The sequence below is a fragment of the Acomys minous genome, assembly GCF_964271855.1.
Source record: "Acomys minous genome assembly, chromosome: 9".
NCBI classification, from domain to species: Eukaryota; Metazoa; Chordata; class Mammalia; order Rodentia; family Muridae; genus Acomys; species Acomys minous.
Genome location: NC_140490.1, coordinates 81377631 through 81394335, shown reverse-complemented (window position 1 = coordinate 81394335; position 16705 = coordinate 81377631). Strand labels below are relative to the sequence as shown.

The 16705-nt window shown below is 55.1% G+C and overlaps 2 protein-coding genes across 4 annotated transcripts; one reads left to right on the top strand and one right to left on the bottom strand.

The window, feature by feature from the left end:
- Positions 1-2934: 2934 nt before the first annotated feature.
- Positions 2935-5585, bottom strand: OAZ1 (ornithine decarboxylase antizyme 1). The gene is given in 6 exon segments (XM_084796116.1): positions 2935-3353; positions 3425-3510; positions 3587-3759; positions 3837-3923; positions 3925-3982; positions 5347-5585. Coding segments are annotated over 6 exon segments (684 nt in total). The 5' UTR covers positions 5493-5585; the 3' UTR covers positions 2935-3219.
- Positions 5586-5709: 124 nt separating this feature from the next.
- Positions 5710-16537, top strand: JSRP1 (junctional sarcoplasmic reticulum protein 1). Of its 3 annotated transcripts, none has more exons than XM_084796114.1 (8): positions 5710-5922; positions 11251-11726; positions 12838-12960; positions 13279-13316; positions 14278-14389; positions 14499-14681; positions 15779-15879; positions 15992-16537. In XM_084796114.1, the coding sequence occupies exons 3-8, from the start codon at positions 12843-12845 to the stop codon at positions 16466-16468; spliced, it is 1029 nt and encodes a 342-aa protein (XP_084652240.1). In that variant the 5' UTR covers positions 5710-5922; positions 11251-11726; positions 12838-12842; the 3' UTR covers positions 16469-16537. The 3 variants fall into 3 exon arrangements, with proteins under 3 accessions (XP_084652240.1, XP_084652239.1, XP_084652241.1); XM_084796113.1 differs by having other exon boundaries at positions 5710-5994; XM_084796115.1 differs by lacking the exon at positions 5710-5922 and having other exon boundaries at positions 11167-11726.
- Positions 16538-16705: the final 168 nt, after the last annotated feature.

The following is a 16705-nucleotide window of genomic DNA, read 5'->3' as shown; positions in this document are numbered from 1 at the left end:
CCACAGCCACACAGCAAGTCAGGAGAGGGCTGGGGAGTTCCCTAAAGATAGCCACAGCTCTGTACTCGACGGAGGCACCAGGGACCTCCTAGATGCCCCACCAAAGAAGACACAAACTTCGGGGAAGCGAAGGCCCCACGATGGGCTGCTTTGGTTGTATTTTTCCATAAAGAGAAGGCATCGGAGCACCTGGCTGGAGAACCCAGCCTGTCCTTTTATAATTTATTTCTTATCTATTATTTTTGAAGACAAACTCACATAACCTAGTCTGGCCTCAAACTTACTATGTAGCTGATGGTGATGTATGTCACCACGTTCATCTTTGTGCCTCCCCTGCCCTAGGGCCTGCTCACTTCAGGATCTCACCTCCTGGCTTCTGTCCCCACAACATCCCATCCTTGAGGGTGCCAGAGGTGAGAGGTAGCCCTGGGAAGGTCCCATCCTAGGTCTGGCTTGTCGGCATGGGTCTGACACGTGGGTAGAGGGGGCCTGGTTGTCGCTGAGTTCTTGGGGACCACGTCTCCATGTGTCTTCCTGTTCTCTGGACAGGACGTTCTGTTGTCAGACCTGTGGTGGGTGCTTCCCAGTACCCTGAAAGATGACTGACATACCGCTTCACAGGTGAGAGACCGAGTCAGCAAGAACAGGCCACGAGGACCGCACAGCACCATGCAGGTACTGCCACAGGACCGGAGTCCAGGTGACGTCTCTGTCTCAGTGGGCCCTTGGAGCAATCTCCACGATCTGTGCACACGTGCTGTGTACATGTGCCCCAAACCCCCACAACAGTAAGGGCAACTGGAGGCATACACGGGGAGTTGCTGAATTAACAGCCCCTTCCTGACCAGCCCACCCCACCCTCAGCCAGCAGCTCTATTCAGGAGCCCCACTGGGGCAGATACCCAGGCTGGGCTGGGTACACTCACTGTTCTAGGCCACAAGCACTTTATGGTCCAAACAAGAACAAACCATTTCCCAGCTGTTATCCCAGCTATTTGGGAGGCTGGGGCAGCATTACTTCAAGGAAAGCTTGTGTGTTGTGAGATCCTGCCTCAAAATAAAAGTTAAAGTAGGAGGCGGATGGTGGTAGCACACGCCTGTAATCCTAGCACTCAGGGGGCAGAGCCAAGTGCATCTTTGTGGCCAGCTTGGTCTACACTGCCAGTTATATGCCAGCCAGAGTTACACAATGATATTGTTTCACGAGGGAGAGAAGTGGGCCAGAGGGATGGCTCAGTGGTTAAGAGCACTGTCTGCTCTTCCAGAGGTCCTGAGTTCAATTCTCAGCAACCACATGGTGGCTCACAACCATCTATGCCCTCTCGTGTCCTCTTCTGGTGTGCAGGCATACATGAAGATAAAATAAGTAAAATCTAAATAAGTGAGAGATGGCGAGAGGAAGAAAGCGCTGTCTTGGCCTTGCTGGGGAGGCCAGGCAGCTAGCTGGCTGCTTGGCAGCCTCTTGGGTCTGTCTGTCTGCTGTTAACACTGCATGTGACCTGTGTATCCAGTGAGGTTGCTGGACATGTCTCTGACCACACCTCTTTGGGAGCAGGGAAAAATAAATGTGAACACCTGGGGTTCCTGAGCAGAAAGGCAGTTTCTCAGGCTTGAATGGCACTTCTGCTGAGGATAGCCTCCACCTTTTTCTCTGACTGTGTAGACGAGGCTAGCATGGAACTCAAATCCTCCCGTCCCAACCCTCAGATACTAGGACAACAGCTATAGCTTTGTAGTTCTGAGGCCTTGGTCAGGGAGGGATGCCTGCTAGGAAGGATCCCTAACCTGACCCCCAAGGACTGGACTACCAGGTTCCTGCATGCTAACATCTCTGCCTATGTGGGCACTGGCGGATGTGCAGGTCATCCTGACACCCATGATCTAATGTCTCTCACACAGCTGACTTCCTGAGACCCTGGCCCCCAACACCCCTGTGAGAATGGCTGTCATTGGCTGAAACCTATCAGGGTCCCTGGAAACCATGCATTGCTTCCTGGTCAAAACAAAAAAGCTGGAGTAGCAGCACATGCCTGTCACCCCAACACTCAGGTCATCCATCCTTGACCACACAGGAAACTCAAGAGTAGCCTGGCTATGAAGGACCCTACCTGAAACACAAAGGATCTGTGCTGCTGGCCAGGGGTCCAGGTCTCCACGAAGTAGGCAGTCACCTCACTGATTAAGACGGCCAGCTGTGCAACCACACACATGGAAGATATTGAGGGTCTTTGATGCCTGAAACTTGGGGCTACCCAGGCCCATGTACATCCACACATGCCCAGCTACTTGCACATAAATTACTTCTTGTGACCAAGTTCTCCCAATCTATCCACTGGTCCCCAATGTGGTGGGTCCCATGAGACACAGGAGCCCTGCACCATGTGGCACTGTGCACTGGTTTCTCAGTCAAACCCCAGCAAAGGGGTAAAAAAAGGCTTATACAGAAGCCTCGCACCTTTCCTGTTCAGCCACCGTTCCCTACTGCGCTCAGGGCTACACTCCCCACCACAGCTGCTAGTCTCCTGGCCCACCCCGCATGCACCCTTGCTGGATCCTCTAACCCACGGTAAGCAGTAATGCTGCATTTCAGCTCCCATGTCCTGTCTACAATCCAGCTCCCACCCTGCATGGCTCCAGTGAACAAGGCACCCCTGCCCAGGCTGTCCCCCATCCCAAAGTGGCCAGCAGGCAACACTGTAGCCCTGTACCTCATATCCTCCACTTTCAGCCAGTTGCCCGAGGAACAATCACAGACCCCACAACCTCTCAAGTGTCCAGGACCCCTCAGCCCCACCACCTACTTAAGCAGGGACTCAGCAGTGACTGGAGGCCAGGGCTACAAGACCCCAGGAAACCTCCTCCCTGGTGGAGACCCTGGACAACAGCTGACAGGAGCCCGACCCAGCCCCAGGGGCAGGACACAGACACAGCCAATGAACGAGATCACTTTATTGGGTTTGAGCCAGGGGAGGTGACACTATCTATCTTGCCAGACTTCAAAGGAGGCTGCTCTAGCACAGGTCACCTGACCACCTTAAACAGCAATAAAAAAGTAAAATAGAAACCTTTATTTAGAATTAAAGCCAACACTTGAGTGTGACAAACACAGCATTCAGCTCGAAGAAGCACCCCGCTAATGGAGTGAGCGTTTATTCTGCACAATCACGACATGTGGACAGACCCAGGAGAGGGCGCAGGGACACTGGGCAGGGCTGGCACCTAGTCCTCCTCGCCCGGGTCCTCTCTCTCCAGCGTGTAGACCATGAAGCAAGCGTCGGGTCTCTTGGGGACGAGGGGATGCCCGGGTCTCACAATCTCAAAGCCAAGAAAGCTGAAGGTTCGAAGTAGGGCGGCTGTGGGGGACACAGGGTCAGAGCTTGGGGTGCTACAGGTTCCCTCCCCAGGTCCTCACCGTGACACCCACCTCTGTCCTCGCGGTTCTTGGGGAAGCAGATGAAAACGTGGTCAGCCCGGAGCTGCTCCTCTGCAAACTCCAGGAGAGCTGCAAAACTGAGGACAGCACACGGCCATGAACCACCTGCAGCCAGGACCCAGATCCCTTCAGCCCCAACGGGAAGTGACCCACCTGTCCTTGCTGCCCTCAGGCAGAGGCCCAGCTGGGAGCTCGATGTAGAGGCCGCCACCGTTCCACACCGCCCTCCAGGTGACCTGCTTGGCCTCCGTGAGCGTGGACTGGATGCTCAGGACCCTGGTCTTGTCGTTAGACGTTGGCTCCTCTGTCACATTCAGCCGCTCATCCTGGAGGGGCAGGGCTGTGAGGATGGCCAGCCTGCTGTGCCACTGACAGCCCCCCCAGGCTCCCCAAAGGTACTCACGGAGTACAGGATGCTAGCTGAAAGACTGTGATCCCGCTGACTGTTCCCTCGCCCACCTGGGATCTTCAGGGGTGGGTGAGGGACATCAGGAGCACCACCGAGGCCCCGGACCCAGGTTACTACAGCAATGAAGGGCGACCCTAGAACTGTAGCAGAGACAGTGCTCAGGTGGCAGTCCTGGCCACTCAAGACTGGAGTCAGTGGCCCCGGGTCACTGCCCCTCACCTCGGTGGCTCTGCCCTTCAGGACCTCAGGCTGTGTCACCTCAGCACTGTGGTCCACCCCACTCCCCATGCTGCCAGCTCTGCCTCTCACACCAGGCCACTTGCTCCTTTCCAGACTCAGGCCCAGCCCTCCCCAGCCCCCAGGCAGCAGCTACCAGTGATCCCTAACTCCACCGCACCCCACACCTCTATTATGCCCTGGAGTTGCAGACAAACCCAAGGGCCCTCCATTTCACACGGCCACCATCCCAAAGGCCACCCTCTAAACTTACGCCCTTCCCAAACGAGTCCCCACCCCATACCCTTCAGGTGAGACTCTCCATCCCACCCAAGTCCCTGCACTGAACTGCCCAGTGAGCACAGAGTTCACACCCCTGCCCAGAACCAGACTCTCCCCCCCCCCCGCCACCCCCAAACACTGACTCCATGCCCTCACAAGTTAGCACCTTGAGCCGTCCAAAACCTGACCACTTCCTAGGTGCTCCTAATGCTAACCAGTCACTCCGCAGTACCGCAGTCAACATCTTTTTTAACCAAACCCAACCTAAACCCTAAATCTAACCCCAGCCTCCCTGCAACCTGTGACCGTCGCCCCGAAATCGACACAAGCTCCTCCCCCCAACACAGCAAATCAGATCCCAGATTCTACCATTAAATGAGTCCTCAACATAACCGGAGTCCCTCCCAAAGCACCCCAAACCCGGGTCTTCTGCGAAGACTTCCCAGACCCGAGAGGAGCCCCTCCTCTGGAAAACATACGATTTATCAACCCAAGCACCCGCCCATCTAACCCCAAACTCTCCACCACCTGACATGAGAACTGAGTCACAGATCAGAGAAGCAACCCCCACACTCGGGTTTCTAATCTCCTTCCCAAATCTAGGGCTCATCCCCCAACCCCCTGAATCTGACTCGAACCCCAAGTCGGATCCCAGACTTTCGCGCAACGACGCCTCCCGTCCTCCAGCCTAACCAACCCCGAGTCCCCGACCTGTGACTTCCTAATCCCACTCGAATCCCAAATCCGAGCCCGTGACCCGCGCCACAGGCCCCGCCCCGCCCCGCCCCGCCCCGCCCTCGGTGTGATTGTGGCCGCCACAAAGGGGCGGATCTCGCGCTGCCGAGACTTATCTGGCGCCCCGAGGCCGACCCCGCTCCGGGCCTGCGCGTACTGCGCTTCCCCCCCCCCCCTCGCCAGGGCCTGCGCGGACGCTGCTTCTGGCAGCTTTGCTTCTGGAAGCTTCGCCGCGGCGGGGGGCGGGGGGTGGGGGGGGCAGGGCTCTCACCTCTCGCTGCTGCAGCCGCCGCGGCTGTGCTGACTGAGAAGCGGCATGGTGCGGCTGGCGTGGAGCGTGGCGCTGCGTTTGTCCCCTTCCTTCTCTCTGGCGAAGCAGTGGCTGTTGAGGATCCGCTGCAGGGAGGATTTCACCATCCGGCCGCTGGGGTCCGAAACCAGCAAAACCTCCGCTGCACTCTCCGCGCCGCTGCTCGCCGTTCGCAAAATGGCGCCGGCGCCGACGCCCGCTTTTATACGCGTCGTCATCGCAGGCCACGCCCCTACACGCAGGCGTGAACGCAGTAGCGTGAGGCGACGGAGGAATGGGATGGGGCCACGGAGGCGGGGGGTGGGGGGGCGGGGAAAACAATACCTCCCGCCTCCTCCGGCTTCTGATTGGCGAGCAAGGACAGACAGACGGAAGGTTTCCGTTGGTGATTAGTCGGGGCGCTCGTAGATTCCCGCCCTCGAGTGTTGCGTCACTCTGCGGGCGCTGAGACAGGAAGCCGCAGAGCCGTCCCGCCTCCACAAGACTCTGATTGGTCAATGTAGGAAAACGGACGGCGTTCGGCCCCACGGAGGATTGGTTAGAGCCCGGGCTAGTCCCGCCCTCGGGACGTCACGGCGTGGGAGGGGGCGGAACCTCCGTCAAGTCGCCGTACGTGACGCAAGCCCTGTCCAGCGCGGTGCCCAGGGCTAGGCCTCGGGGTCCCCAAGGGCCGCGCTAGGACCTGGGCCTGTGGCACTGCAGTCTCGTCGTCTGTCACCTTCTCTACCTCTCACCATTGTGGTCCCGCCCAGCGACGCCACGCCCCTAGCGGCTGATTGGCAGGACGTAACTGTCAAGAGCCTCTGAGGCTGAACTAGGCCGTTTGACGGGTGCCCATCCACCCCCACCCCCACCCCCACCCCCACCCCCACCCCCACCCCCCACCCCCCACCCCCACCCCCACCCAGGACACAATTATTCTACTGGTCTTGTAATAATGGAAAATGACGTTCTAGACTAGAACTCTTTGCTTTGAAAACAACTTACGATTTAAAAGAAACACAAAAGTTAAGACATTATATTCTAGAGAAATATTTATTTTTCTTTTTATTCTTTATTTTATTTTATTTGGTTTTTCGAGACAGGGTCTCTCTGTGTAGCCCTGGCTGTCCTGGACTCGCTTTGTAGACCAGGCTGGCCTCGAACTCACAGCGATCCGCCTACCTCTGCCTCCCAAGTGCTGGGATTAAAGGCGTGCGCCACCACGCCCGGCAGTCTAGAGAAATATTTCATGTCAAATTTGAATTTAAACAAAAAAATTTTTCTCAGACCCAATTTGAAGGTTTTTTCCTTATTATTATTATTATCTTATAGAATTTACTTATTCTGTTTTTATTTTCCTCTTTTTTTCTCTTTTTTTTTTTTCTTCTTTTCTTCTCCTTGTTTTTCAAGACAGGGTTTCTCTCTTTTTTTTTTTAAAGATTTATTTATTATGTATACAATATGATCAGATCACATTATAGATGGTTATGAGCCACCACGTGGTTGCTGGGAATTGAACTCAGGACCTCTGGAAGAGCAGTCAGTGCTCTTAACTGCTGAGCCATCTCTCCAGCCACCAGGGTTTCTCTTTATGGCTCTGGCTCTCCTGGACCAGATCTGTAGACCAGGCTGGCCTTGAGCTCACACAGATCCTCCTGCCTCTGCCTCCCAAGTGCTGGGAAGGCACACACGACCACCACCTGACTGTGAGCAAACTACAGTGTGATCCAAACAAAATCCTGAATTCAGTAAAAGTCCGTGGTGGTGATGAAGGTCATTCATCCAAGCTGAGGCAGGAGAATTACTGTAAATTCCAAGTAAGCATTTTCTTCGGGAAAATCCCTTGTTTTGATAAATAGACGGGCCTGTAATGGTGGCCTACGCCTTTGCTCCCTGCGCACACACATGCACACATACACACATAAATACACACACATACACACATACGTACATACACACACCATTAAAGTTGAAATTTACTAACAATAATACCTTTTTCTTTCTTCCTTTTTTTCTTGCCAGGGTCTCTCCCTATAGCCCCTGCTACCCTGGAACTCCATGTGTAGACCAGGCTGGCCAGTTTAATCCTGTGTCTTCTGAGAGGAAACTTGGTCAAATGTTGCCCATTCTAACAGCAATTTGACATAAGCCACCATCTTTCGCTTTTGAGTTAAAATCAGAAATGGTTTCATCTTAGGAGCATGGGGGGGGGGGAGCGTAGAGGGGAGACTAGAGCTCACAAGCGCCTGGAACCGCAGCTGCAGGAGATCGGGTGCCATCCCCCCATCTTCTGGCCTCTGCAGGCACCAGACAGCTTCCTCCCCTGCCCCTCCCCCCCCCGTCTCCCCACCTCCCGTCTCCCCTGTCCCCTTGTCCCCCTGTGTCCCCTGTCCCCCTGTCCCCATCTCCCCTGTCTCCCTGTCTCTCTGTCTCCCCTGTCTCCCTGTTTCTCTGTCTCCCTGTGTCCCCTGTCCCCCTGTGTCCCCTGTCTCCCCTGTCCCCCTGTGTCCCCTGTCCCTCTGTCTCCCCCTGTTTCCCCTGTCTCCCCTGTCTGTCTCTCCTGTCCCCCTCTGTCCCCTGTCCCCCTGTCCCCATCTCCCCTGTCTCCCCGTCCCCCTGTCTCCCTACAGTGGAGAACAATATTAGCTCTTTGGGGGGCTACTGGCATTGTGCCGTGGATAAAGGGGCTTTCAGGCAAGTGTGGCAGCCTGGCTTTGATCCCGGGGACCAGAGCGGGAGGAGAGGCCTGGCTCTTGATTGCTGTCCTCTGACCTACACTAATGTGTACGCACACATAAGAAAATAAAAACCCTGCCCGCTGTGGTGGTTCACACTCCTAATCCCAGCGTTCCAGAGGCAGAGGCAGGTGGATCCCTGAGTTCAAGGCCAGCCTGGTCTACAGAGTGAACTTCAGGACAGCCAGGGCTACACAGAGAGACCCTGAAGCGGGCATGGGTGAGGGTGGGGGTGGGGGTGGGGGTGGGGGTTGGCAGAGACAGACACAAAAACACAAATGAGGGTCTCATTAGTTTAAGGTTTCTGTGCAGGAGCCTCTGCTAAAATTGGCAACAGAAAGTTGCGAAAAGAGGAAGTGTTTACCGAACTCGGGGTAGTATCTCCTTCAGGGTTTGTTTTTTATACTCACAAACTGGCAGGCACTCTGCAAAACGGGAAGGGGTGTGGTCACCTGACCTCCTCTCCCGCAGCAGAAAGCTGTGGATTAGCACTCCATCCCCACATTTTAGGTGGTGCTGGGGATGGAACCCAGGGTTCTAGAAACAGTTTCACCCCTGACCACGCCCACAGCCCCTCACTGGGGGATTCTAGGCGGGGCTTCACACTGACCACTCCCCCAGCCCCCTCACTGGGGGATTCTAGGCGGGTCTCCACCCTGACCACGCCCCTAGCTCCTTGCAGGTTAAGAGTATTGGCTGCTCTTCCAAAGGTCCAGAGTCCAATTCCCAGAAACCACATGGTGGCTCACAACCATCTGTAATGTGATCTGATGCCCTCTTCTGGCGGGCAGGTGTACCTGCATACAGAGCACTGTATACGTAATAGATAAATCTTTAAAACAAAACAAAAACAAAAAACAAAACCCAGAAAAGAAAACAGGATAAACAAAACTAAAAGGCAGGTCATGGTGGCTGACTCCTTTAAGCTTGTTATGAAAGAGACCCAGGCAGATCTGTGAGGTCATGGCCAGTACGGTCTGCATAGTGTGTTCTAGGCTAAATCAATAAAATATAAAAACAAGCAAAAATAACAAGTTTTAAGGGCCAGGAGGAAGGTGGAAAGGGCTAGTCTGAAGACCACACTGCTGATGAAGACTCAAGGGCACACTACACCCCTCACTGCCCCGCAGCCCTGACTCAGCAGGGCGCAGGCTGACGGGACTCAGTGGCCACAGGCCCTACCCTAGCTGCTGCTCAGCTAGAGAGCCTGGTCACTTGGCAGCAGAGAGGAGCCAGGCTGCCACACATAGTCCAGAGGGTGGGTCGGTCTGGGGACCTAAAGTGAGAGAGCAGCTCTTAGGGTGGGAACGTGTTTTCCACTACTATATTGGCAGTATTTTTATTTTGCATTGCTTTTCTCAGTTGAAACAGAGAGAGAGAGAGAGAGAGAGAGAGAGAGAGAGAGAGAGAGAGGAGCATTATATAGTGGCGCACGCCTATATCTCAGAACTTGGGAAGCAGAGGCAGGTGGATCTCTGTGAGTTCGAGGCCAGCCTGGTCTACAAAGCAAGTTCAGGACAGCCAGGGCTACACAGAGAAACCCTGTCTTGAACCTCCCGTCCCCTAAAATAACGCTCCCAAAAAAGAAAGAGTGAGGGGAAAGTTCAAAAAAGAAAATAAATAAATAAATAAAAAGAAAGAAAGAAAAGCAAAGAAGAAAAATGTTTCTTTTTTTTTTTTTTTGGTTTTTCGAGACAGGGTTTCTCTGTGTAGCCTTGGCTGTCCTGGACTCACTTTGTAGACCAGGCTGGCCTCGAACTCACAGTGACCCGCCTGCCTCTGCCTCCCAAGTGCTGGGATTAAAGGCGTGCGCCACCACGCCCGGAAAAAAATGTTTATTTTTCAATAGTGTGTGTATATGAAGACATTGGATAATTTTTTTTTTTTTGAGAAAGAGCTTGTTTCGAGAAACCCTGTCTCGAAAAAAATAAAAAACAAACAAAAGAAAGAGCAGGGCGGTGGTGGCACACACCTTTAATCCCAGCACTTGGGAGACAGAGGCAGGCGGATCACTGCAAGTTCCAGGACAGCCTGGCCTACATAGGACAGCCAGGGACAGAGAAACCCTATCTCGAAAAAACAAAAGAAACAACAAAAAAAAAAAAAAAAGAAAGAAAGAAAGAAAAGAAAAGAAAAAAAGAAAAGGAAAAATTTAAAAAGTGAAAACTTTGTCACAAGAGTGACAATGATTTGCATATGGCATGATTGGTCTGGGCTGTGTTTGTTGACTGACAACACAACTACATAGCAGGTGATAAAGTCATGCAGGAAATGTGTCATCATGAATCGCTTCCTTACTGCCTTGAGGTGTTGCAATGCAAAACGCAGGCTCCCCAGCAGGTGGCACTATTTTATTTTATTTTATTTATTTATTTAGGTTTTCGTGCATTCAATTTGTAGACCAAGCTTACAGTGATCCACCTGTCTCTGCCTCCTGAGTGCTGGGATTAGACACATGCGCCACCCACCCAGCTAAGGTGGCTATTTTGACACAGTGTTCTACTAGAGGAAGTCCTGAAGGCAGGGAACACTTTTCTTATTTATTTATTTACTTACTTACTCACTATGTTAGTGCTCTGCCTGCATGTACACCTGCAGGCCAGAAGAGGGCATCACACCACATTACAGCCGGTTGTGAGCCACCATGTAGTTGCTGGGAAGTGAACTCAGGACCTTTGGAAGAGCAGCCAGTGCTCTTAACTTCTGAGACATCTCTCCAGCCCCTCAAGGGAGCACTTTGCTAACCTGAAATCCCACTTTGCTCTTGAGGAAACTGAGGTCTAACCCGGGGTGTCACAGGACCTAGACTCCTCATAAAAGCCTTGTTTACCTGACAGTGTGAGATGAGTCCACCTCCAGGAAGTCGGCCCTTGACTCCCGTTCCTTATTCCAGCCTGTATAAGCTGCATATGACACTGTTATGTCACTGTGTCCACAGTATCTACCTAGAATCCCCCAGTGAGGGGCTGGGGGCGTGGTCAGGGTGAAGCCCCGCCTAGAATCCCCCAGAGAGGGGCTCGGGCGTGGTCAGGGGTGGAGCCTCGCCTAGAATCCCCAGGGAGGATCTGAGGTTCTGGATTCAGTCCACCTTATCCCAAAATAGATAAATCAAATTAAATAGTCTGTCTTTTTTTTTCTTCCGTGACAGGGTTTCTCTGTGTAGCCTTGGTTGTCCTAGACTTACTTTGTAGACGAGGTTGGCCTCGAACTCACAGCGATCCGCCAGCAAATTAAATAGTCTTAAAAAGAAACCGTTGTAAGTGAGCCTGGAACGCAGGGCGGGGATGAGCCTGACGAAGCCAGAAGCTCCCGGGACAGCTGCTGCTGGAATCACAGATGCGGAGGCCACCGGGCTGCTGCGGCCTTCAGACACCAGCGCAGCAAGCAAGGTCCCCTGGCTCGTGTGCTGAAGGAGGCGTGAGTCACCCCTCAGCCAGCTCTCTGCTCCGGACCAGTGTTGGGGTGGAGACCACTCTGCCAGTGACTGCGTAGAAGTCCCTCCTCCTGGCTCCCTGGCTCTGTCCAATTGGTCCCCCAGCTGTCTCTGGCCACCTGTTGCTGTCCATCCCAGGCCTCCCTTCTGTAAGCCATCCTGTTTGTGAGGCCCAGCTCGGAGGCTGTAGGGTAAGAGGGGCTGTGGGGGAAACCTGGACGGAGGTGTGGGTGTGGGTCCCTAGAACTTGGTGCAGGGATCTCTGGTGTCCGTTAGAGTCTTCGGCTCCAGCGACTGTCGCCCCCCAACACGCACACGCACACACAGAGGGAAGGGTCAACACACACGCACACACAGAGGGTAGGGTCAAACTCCTGCCTCTCCTGTATTTTGGGCCCCTCACCCACCCACCCCTACTGGGAGAAACCTTCCATGGTTTTATTGTTATTTCATTTAAAAATACTTAATTAAAAAATAAATTAAAAGTAGGTAATTTTAGATGTGAGGATGCCCGATTCCCTCAACTGGTGTTACAGACAGTTGCGAGTCACCATGTGAGTTGCTGGGATCTGAGGAGTTTCTCCCTCCAGCTGTGGGGTGTGAGTAAAGGAGATCAAAGCATTGGATTCAGACCATGTGGCTGTTGAGCCATCTCGCTGGCCCATCCCTTCCCTGGTTTTAAAGCAGTGTTTCTGTCTGGGTACATGGCCAGGTTAACACTGGCACCCAGAGGCCACAGAGACGCTGCCTTTTACCTTATAAGCTAGGCTTGTGTCTGGCTTCCATTTGGCCCTATGGAAAGGGGCAGCAAGGCTAGCATCATGACTGGAAAATCCTCAGGACCCTTGTCCTGCCCTGTCACAGCGAGGGCCAGCCAGACCAGGCTGCTGGGGCTTCGGCACCCCCTGCCCCCCGCCGAGTCCCAGGTCAGGTAGGGGACTCAGCGCTAGGTAGCCAGCTGAGGGGGGTTGGTAGCAAAGGCCTGGGGACAGGCTGGCCTGCCAGGCTGACCCGTCCTGTTGGCTTTAGACACTGGATTAAAAATAGGGCATGGTCTGAGAGAACATGAGCCGGCCGTGGGGAGCAGGGTTCCAGTGTGGGCCTTTGGGTGCATTTCTCTGTGACCTTGGATGGGCTCTGTGCCTCTCTGAGCCTCTGCTTTGTTCCTTGATCCACTGACAGATGCCGGGGGTCCTCCTGCGGCTGGGCGGCGGGGAAGGGGTCCCAAAGCGGGGCTGAGGGCACCTAAGAGATTCCGCAAGCCACACCCTGTTCCCCCTAACCTGCCCGTCTGTCTTCCAGTCTCCATGACAACCAGGGGCTTCGAGGATCTGGATGGAGGCCTGGGCAGCTGCCTCCCCAGCGATGACTTCCCATTACTGGAGGAGCCACACCCAGGCCGGCGGCCCAACAGCAAGGCGAGAGGTAGGGTGACCGGTGACCTGGGAGAACCTGGTGGCGCAGCTTCCGAGACAATCTCCAGGTGTGGCCAGGACTAACTAACTAGCTGGGCACCGTGCAGCTACGGACCTCTTGTTCCAGGGGCTGGGCACACAGATCTGGATTGGATCTGTGCCTGGAGACGTGATCTATGTCTTTGGACAAAGGCATCTCTGAGCCCCATGTCCCTTGTCACCTGAAGTGGAAGCTGTAATCTCTCCCTGGCAGAGTAGGAGAAGGTGACGGGATGGGATCCGGTCAGGGGTGATGACTACCCGAGTTTTCTTCTTGTTTCACCCGCAGGGACATCCAGGCCAGCCGACTCTAGCACCTGGACACAGGTGAGTAGCTATGTCCCCAACACTCACTCCGTAGACCAGGCTGGCCTCGAACTCACAGACATCCATCTGCCTCTGCCTCCAGAGTGCTGGGATTAAAGGTGTGCGCCACCCTGACCTCTGACCTCTTGCCTCTACGTCCCCCAAGGCTGGGATAACAAGCATGCCACCACAACTGGTTTATATGTCACTTGGGATGGGGCCTCGGGCGTCCTGTTTGCAGGGCAAGCCACAACCCCGCAATCCTCAAAAAAATTTTTTTCCTTTCATTTGTATTTAATTTTTATTATTCTATGTGTTTTGTTTGTTTGTTTTTTGTGTTTTGAGACTGGCTGTCCTGGAACTCCCTCTGTAGTCCAGGCTGGCCTCCAACTCATGGAGATCCACCTACTTTGTCTCCCCAGTGCTGGGATTAAAGGCGTGTGCCACCACTGCCCGGCCTTCTTTTATGTGTTTTGTCTGTGTGGATGTGTGCCTGATGCCCGCAGAAGCCACACGGAAACACTGTATCTCCTCCTGGGACTGGTGTCACAGGTGGCGGTGAGCTGCTGTGTGGGTGGTGGGAATCGAACCCAGGTCTCTGAGGGAACTGCTAGTGCTCTAACCACTAGGGGTCTCTCTAGCCTCTAGTCTATTCATATATGCTACATTTAGATGTACATATAGATACATTTCTATGTGTGTGAGCACAGGCACTGCGCGGAGGCAGAGTCTCCTTTTCTCCTTCTCCCACGTGGATCCTGGAGCTCAAGCTCGGGGTGTCAGGCTTGTGGGCAGGGGCATCATCCCTTTTTAGAGACAAGCGTTTCACTCTGAAGCGCAGGCAGGCATCCAGCCCCAGTCAACCCTGCTCACTTATCCTCCTGGAGGTTGAGATTACAGAAAGAGCTACTACGATGCGCTTTTGGGGAGATGGCATTCCGCACCCCATCTCCCCAGAAGACATCTGCACTGTCCCCTACAGGTCCTTCAGGACCCAGCGACAGCTGGCACTGTGGATATCGGGCCCAAGAAGATGGAAAGAGAGCTCGTGGCTAAAGAGAGCGACAGCGCAGGACCCAGCAAAGCTGGAGCGAGTGGGTTTGCTCGGGAGGGCGGGGCGGGCGATGGTGAGAGGGTGGGGCTTATCCGCAGCCTGGGGCGGGGCAGGGTCCACAGGCGACCGATCCACGCTCGTCCCCGCAGGTCCCCGGAGCGTCCCTGCGCGCAAGAAGTCGCAGGCTGCACCACCCCTGAAACCTCCCCCGCCGCCGCCGCCGCCGCCGCCATCCAGCGACGACCTGCCCTGGGGAGACCTGACGCTCAACAAGTGCCTGGTGCTGGCCTCGCTGGTGGCGCTGCTGGGCTCGGCTTTCCAGCTGTGTCGGGGTGAGCTCTGCAGGGCTTGCACAGGAGTGGGGGCGATGCAAGTCCTCTCCAAAGGGCAGGGGTGGGGGTAGGGGGAGCATTTCCTTCAGCCTTGCGGAGGCTGTAACTCCACTGTTCCTTCAGACCTTGTGCTCGGGGTCTCTTCCACATCCTGGGAACGGCCAGTGGGGACTGAGGGTCAGACCTTGGCTTCCAGCCTGTGGTGTCTACCATAAATTTTCACAGCCAGGCCCGGCTTTCAGATGTTCTGGGCTTATTTGTCATTCATTTTTTTTGAGGCAGAGCCTCCCTCACTATGTAGCCCTGGCTGGTCTGGAACCCAGTATATAGACCATGGGGGCCTCGAACTCACAGAGATATGCCTGTCTCTACCTCCCAAGGGCTGGGATTAAAGGCGTGTGCCACCGCAGCCCGCCTGGCCTCCGGCTTTGACCCCCCAAGAGCTAGGACGACAAAAATACACCTTGGGGCCTGGCTTTTTTTTTTTTTGTTTTTTGTTTTGTTTTTTGTTTTTTTGAGACAGGGCTTCTCTGTGTAGCCTTGGCTGTCCTGGACTCGCTTTGTAGACCAGGCTGGCCTCGAACTCACAGCGATCCCCCTGCCTCTGCCTCCCGAGTGCTGGGATTAAAGGCGTGCACCACCACGCCCGACTGGGGGGCCTGGCTTTTTGTGTTGAAGTCTAGGCCTTACTTTTGTTTTTGTTTTTGTTTTTCTTCAGAGACTCGCTTTGTAGCACAGGCTAGCTGGGGTCTCAAGGCATACCTCCAGCCAAGATGACAAGCACAGATGATGGAGGCTGGTTCCCCCCTTTCCTTAGAGAAGGGTCTATACCCCACCCCGGGGTGGAGGATCTCACCCCCACATTGTTGCTAGCCACCTCCATGCGGCTGCGGTGGGGGACTTCAGAGTGTGTGTGTGTGTGTGTGTGTGTGTGTGTGTGTGTGTGTGTGTGTAGGGGGAAGGTCTCAGGAAGAGGTTGAGGTATCCCAGCTGCAGGAGCCTGCTGCACCTCGCTGCGAGGGTAGAGAGGTCTGGGGCTGAAGGGGAAGAAGATGTGGGTGCGCTCCATCCTCCAGCCCAGACTGACTGATTTTCAGACGCAGTAACTGGAGAGGCAGCGGCAGCGGGGGCGGCGGTGGCTGCTCCTCAGCAGTGGGTCCCGCCCAGCTCTCCACTCAAGAAGCCAGTGTCACCCGCGGTAAGCTTTCTTTCCAGTGACTTGGGGCTGCTCACCCAGGGAGAAGGAGGGTGAGCCTGTGGGGAGGTGAGTGGGGACCCCAAGATCTCACCTCGTCTCTCCCTCTCTGTAGCCTAAGTCTCAGGTCTCCGTGCCCCCATCTGGGCAACCTGAGCCCAAGCCTGTGCCACCCGGGCCCCAGGCTCAGATGCAGGTCAAGCCTGAGCTACCAGGGAGCCCCGAGGCTACAGAAGGCCAGGGAGAGCCTGGTGAGTCCACCCCGGAGGTCTCTGGGGAAGAGAGCTCACCTCTAGGGGACCGAGGGTCTCAGGAGAAGCTGCGGAAGGAGAAGCCAAGGAAAGGGGAGAAGCTGAAGAAGGAGAAGCCAAGAAGGGAGAAGCCAAGGAGAGAGGAGAGGCCGCGGGCCACCAGGGAGCCCCGCCAATCCCTGCCCCGGCGCTGGGAGGCGCGGGAAGGAGGCCCTAGGCCAGGGAAGCGGGACTCCAGGGAGTTCAAGCGCGAAAAGCGCCAGGCCTGGGCTCCCCAGAGCCTCCACGACCGTGACAACCGGCCCAGACAGAAACACCGCGGGGGAAAGGGGCGCGACTGATCCTGCCCGTGGGAATCCTGTTTCCCCTCTCTCTGCAGCCCTGGTAAATAAAGCTCCTCTGTGCCTGGACCCTAAGGGTCGGTGAGATGGTGAAGTGGGCAAAGGCGCTGGCTGCCGAGCCCAACCACCTGCGTTCCATCCCTTGACCCACAGCGCGGGGAGTGGGGGGGGCGCGAGGGAACGACCCGTTAGTTGCCCTCTGCATTAGTGTGTGCAGTCACGCCTGGCTTACCGTCC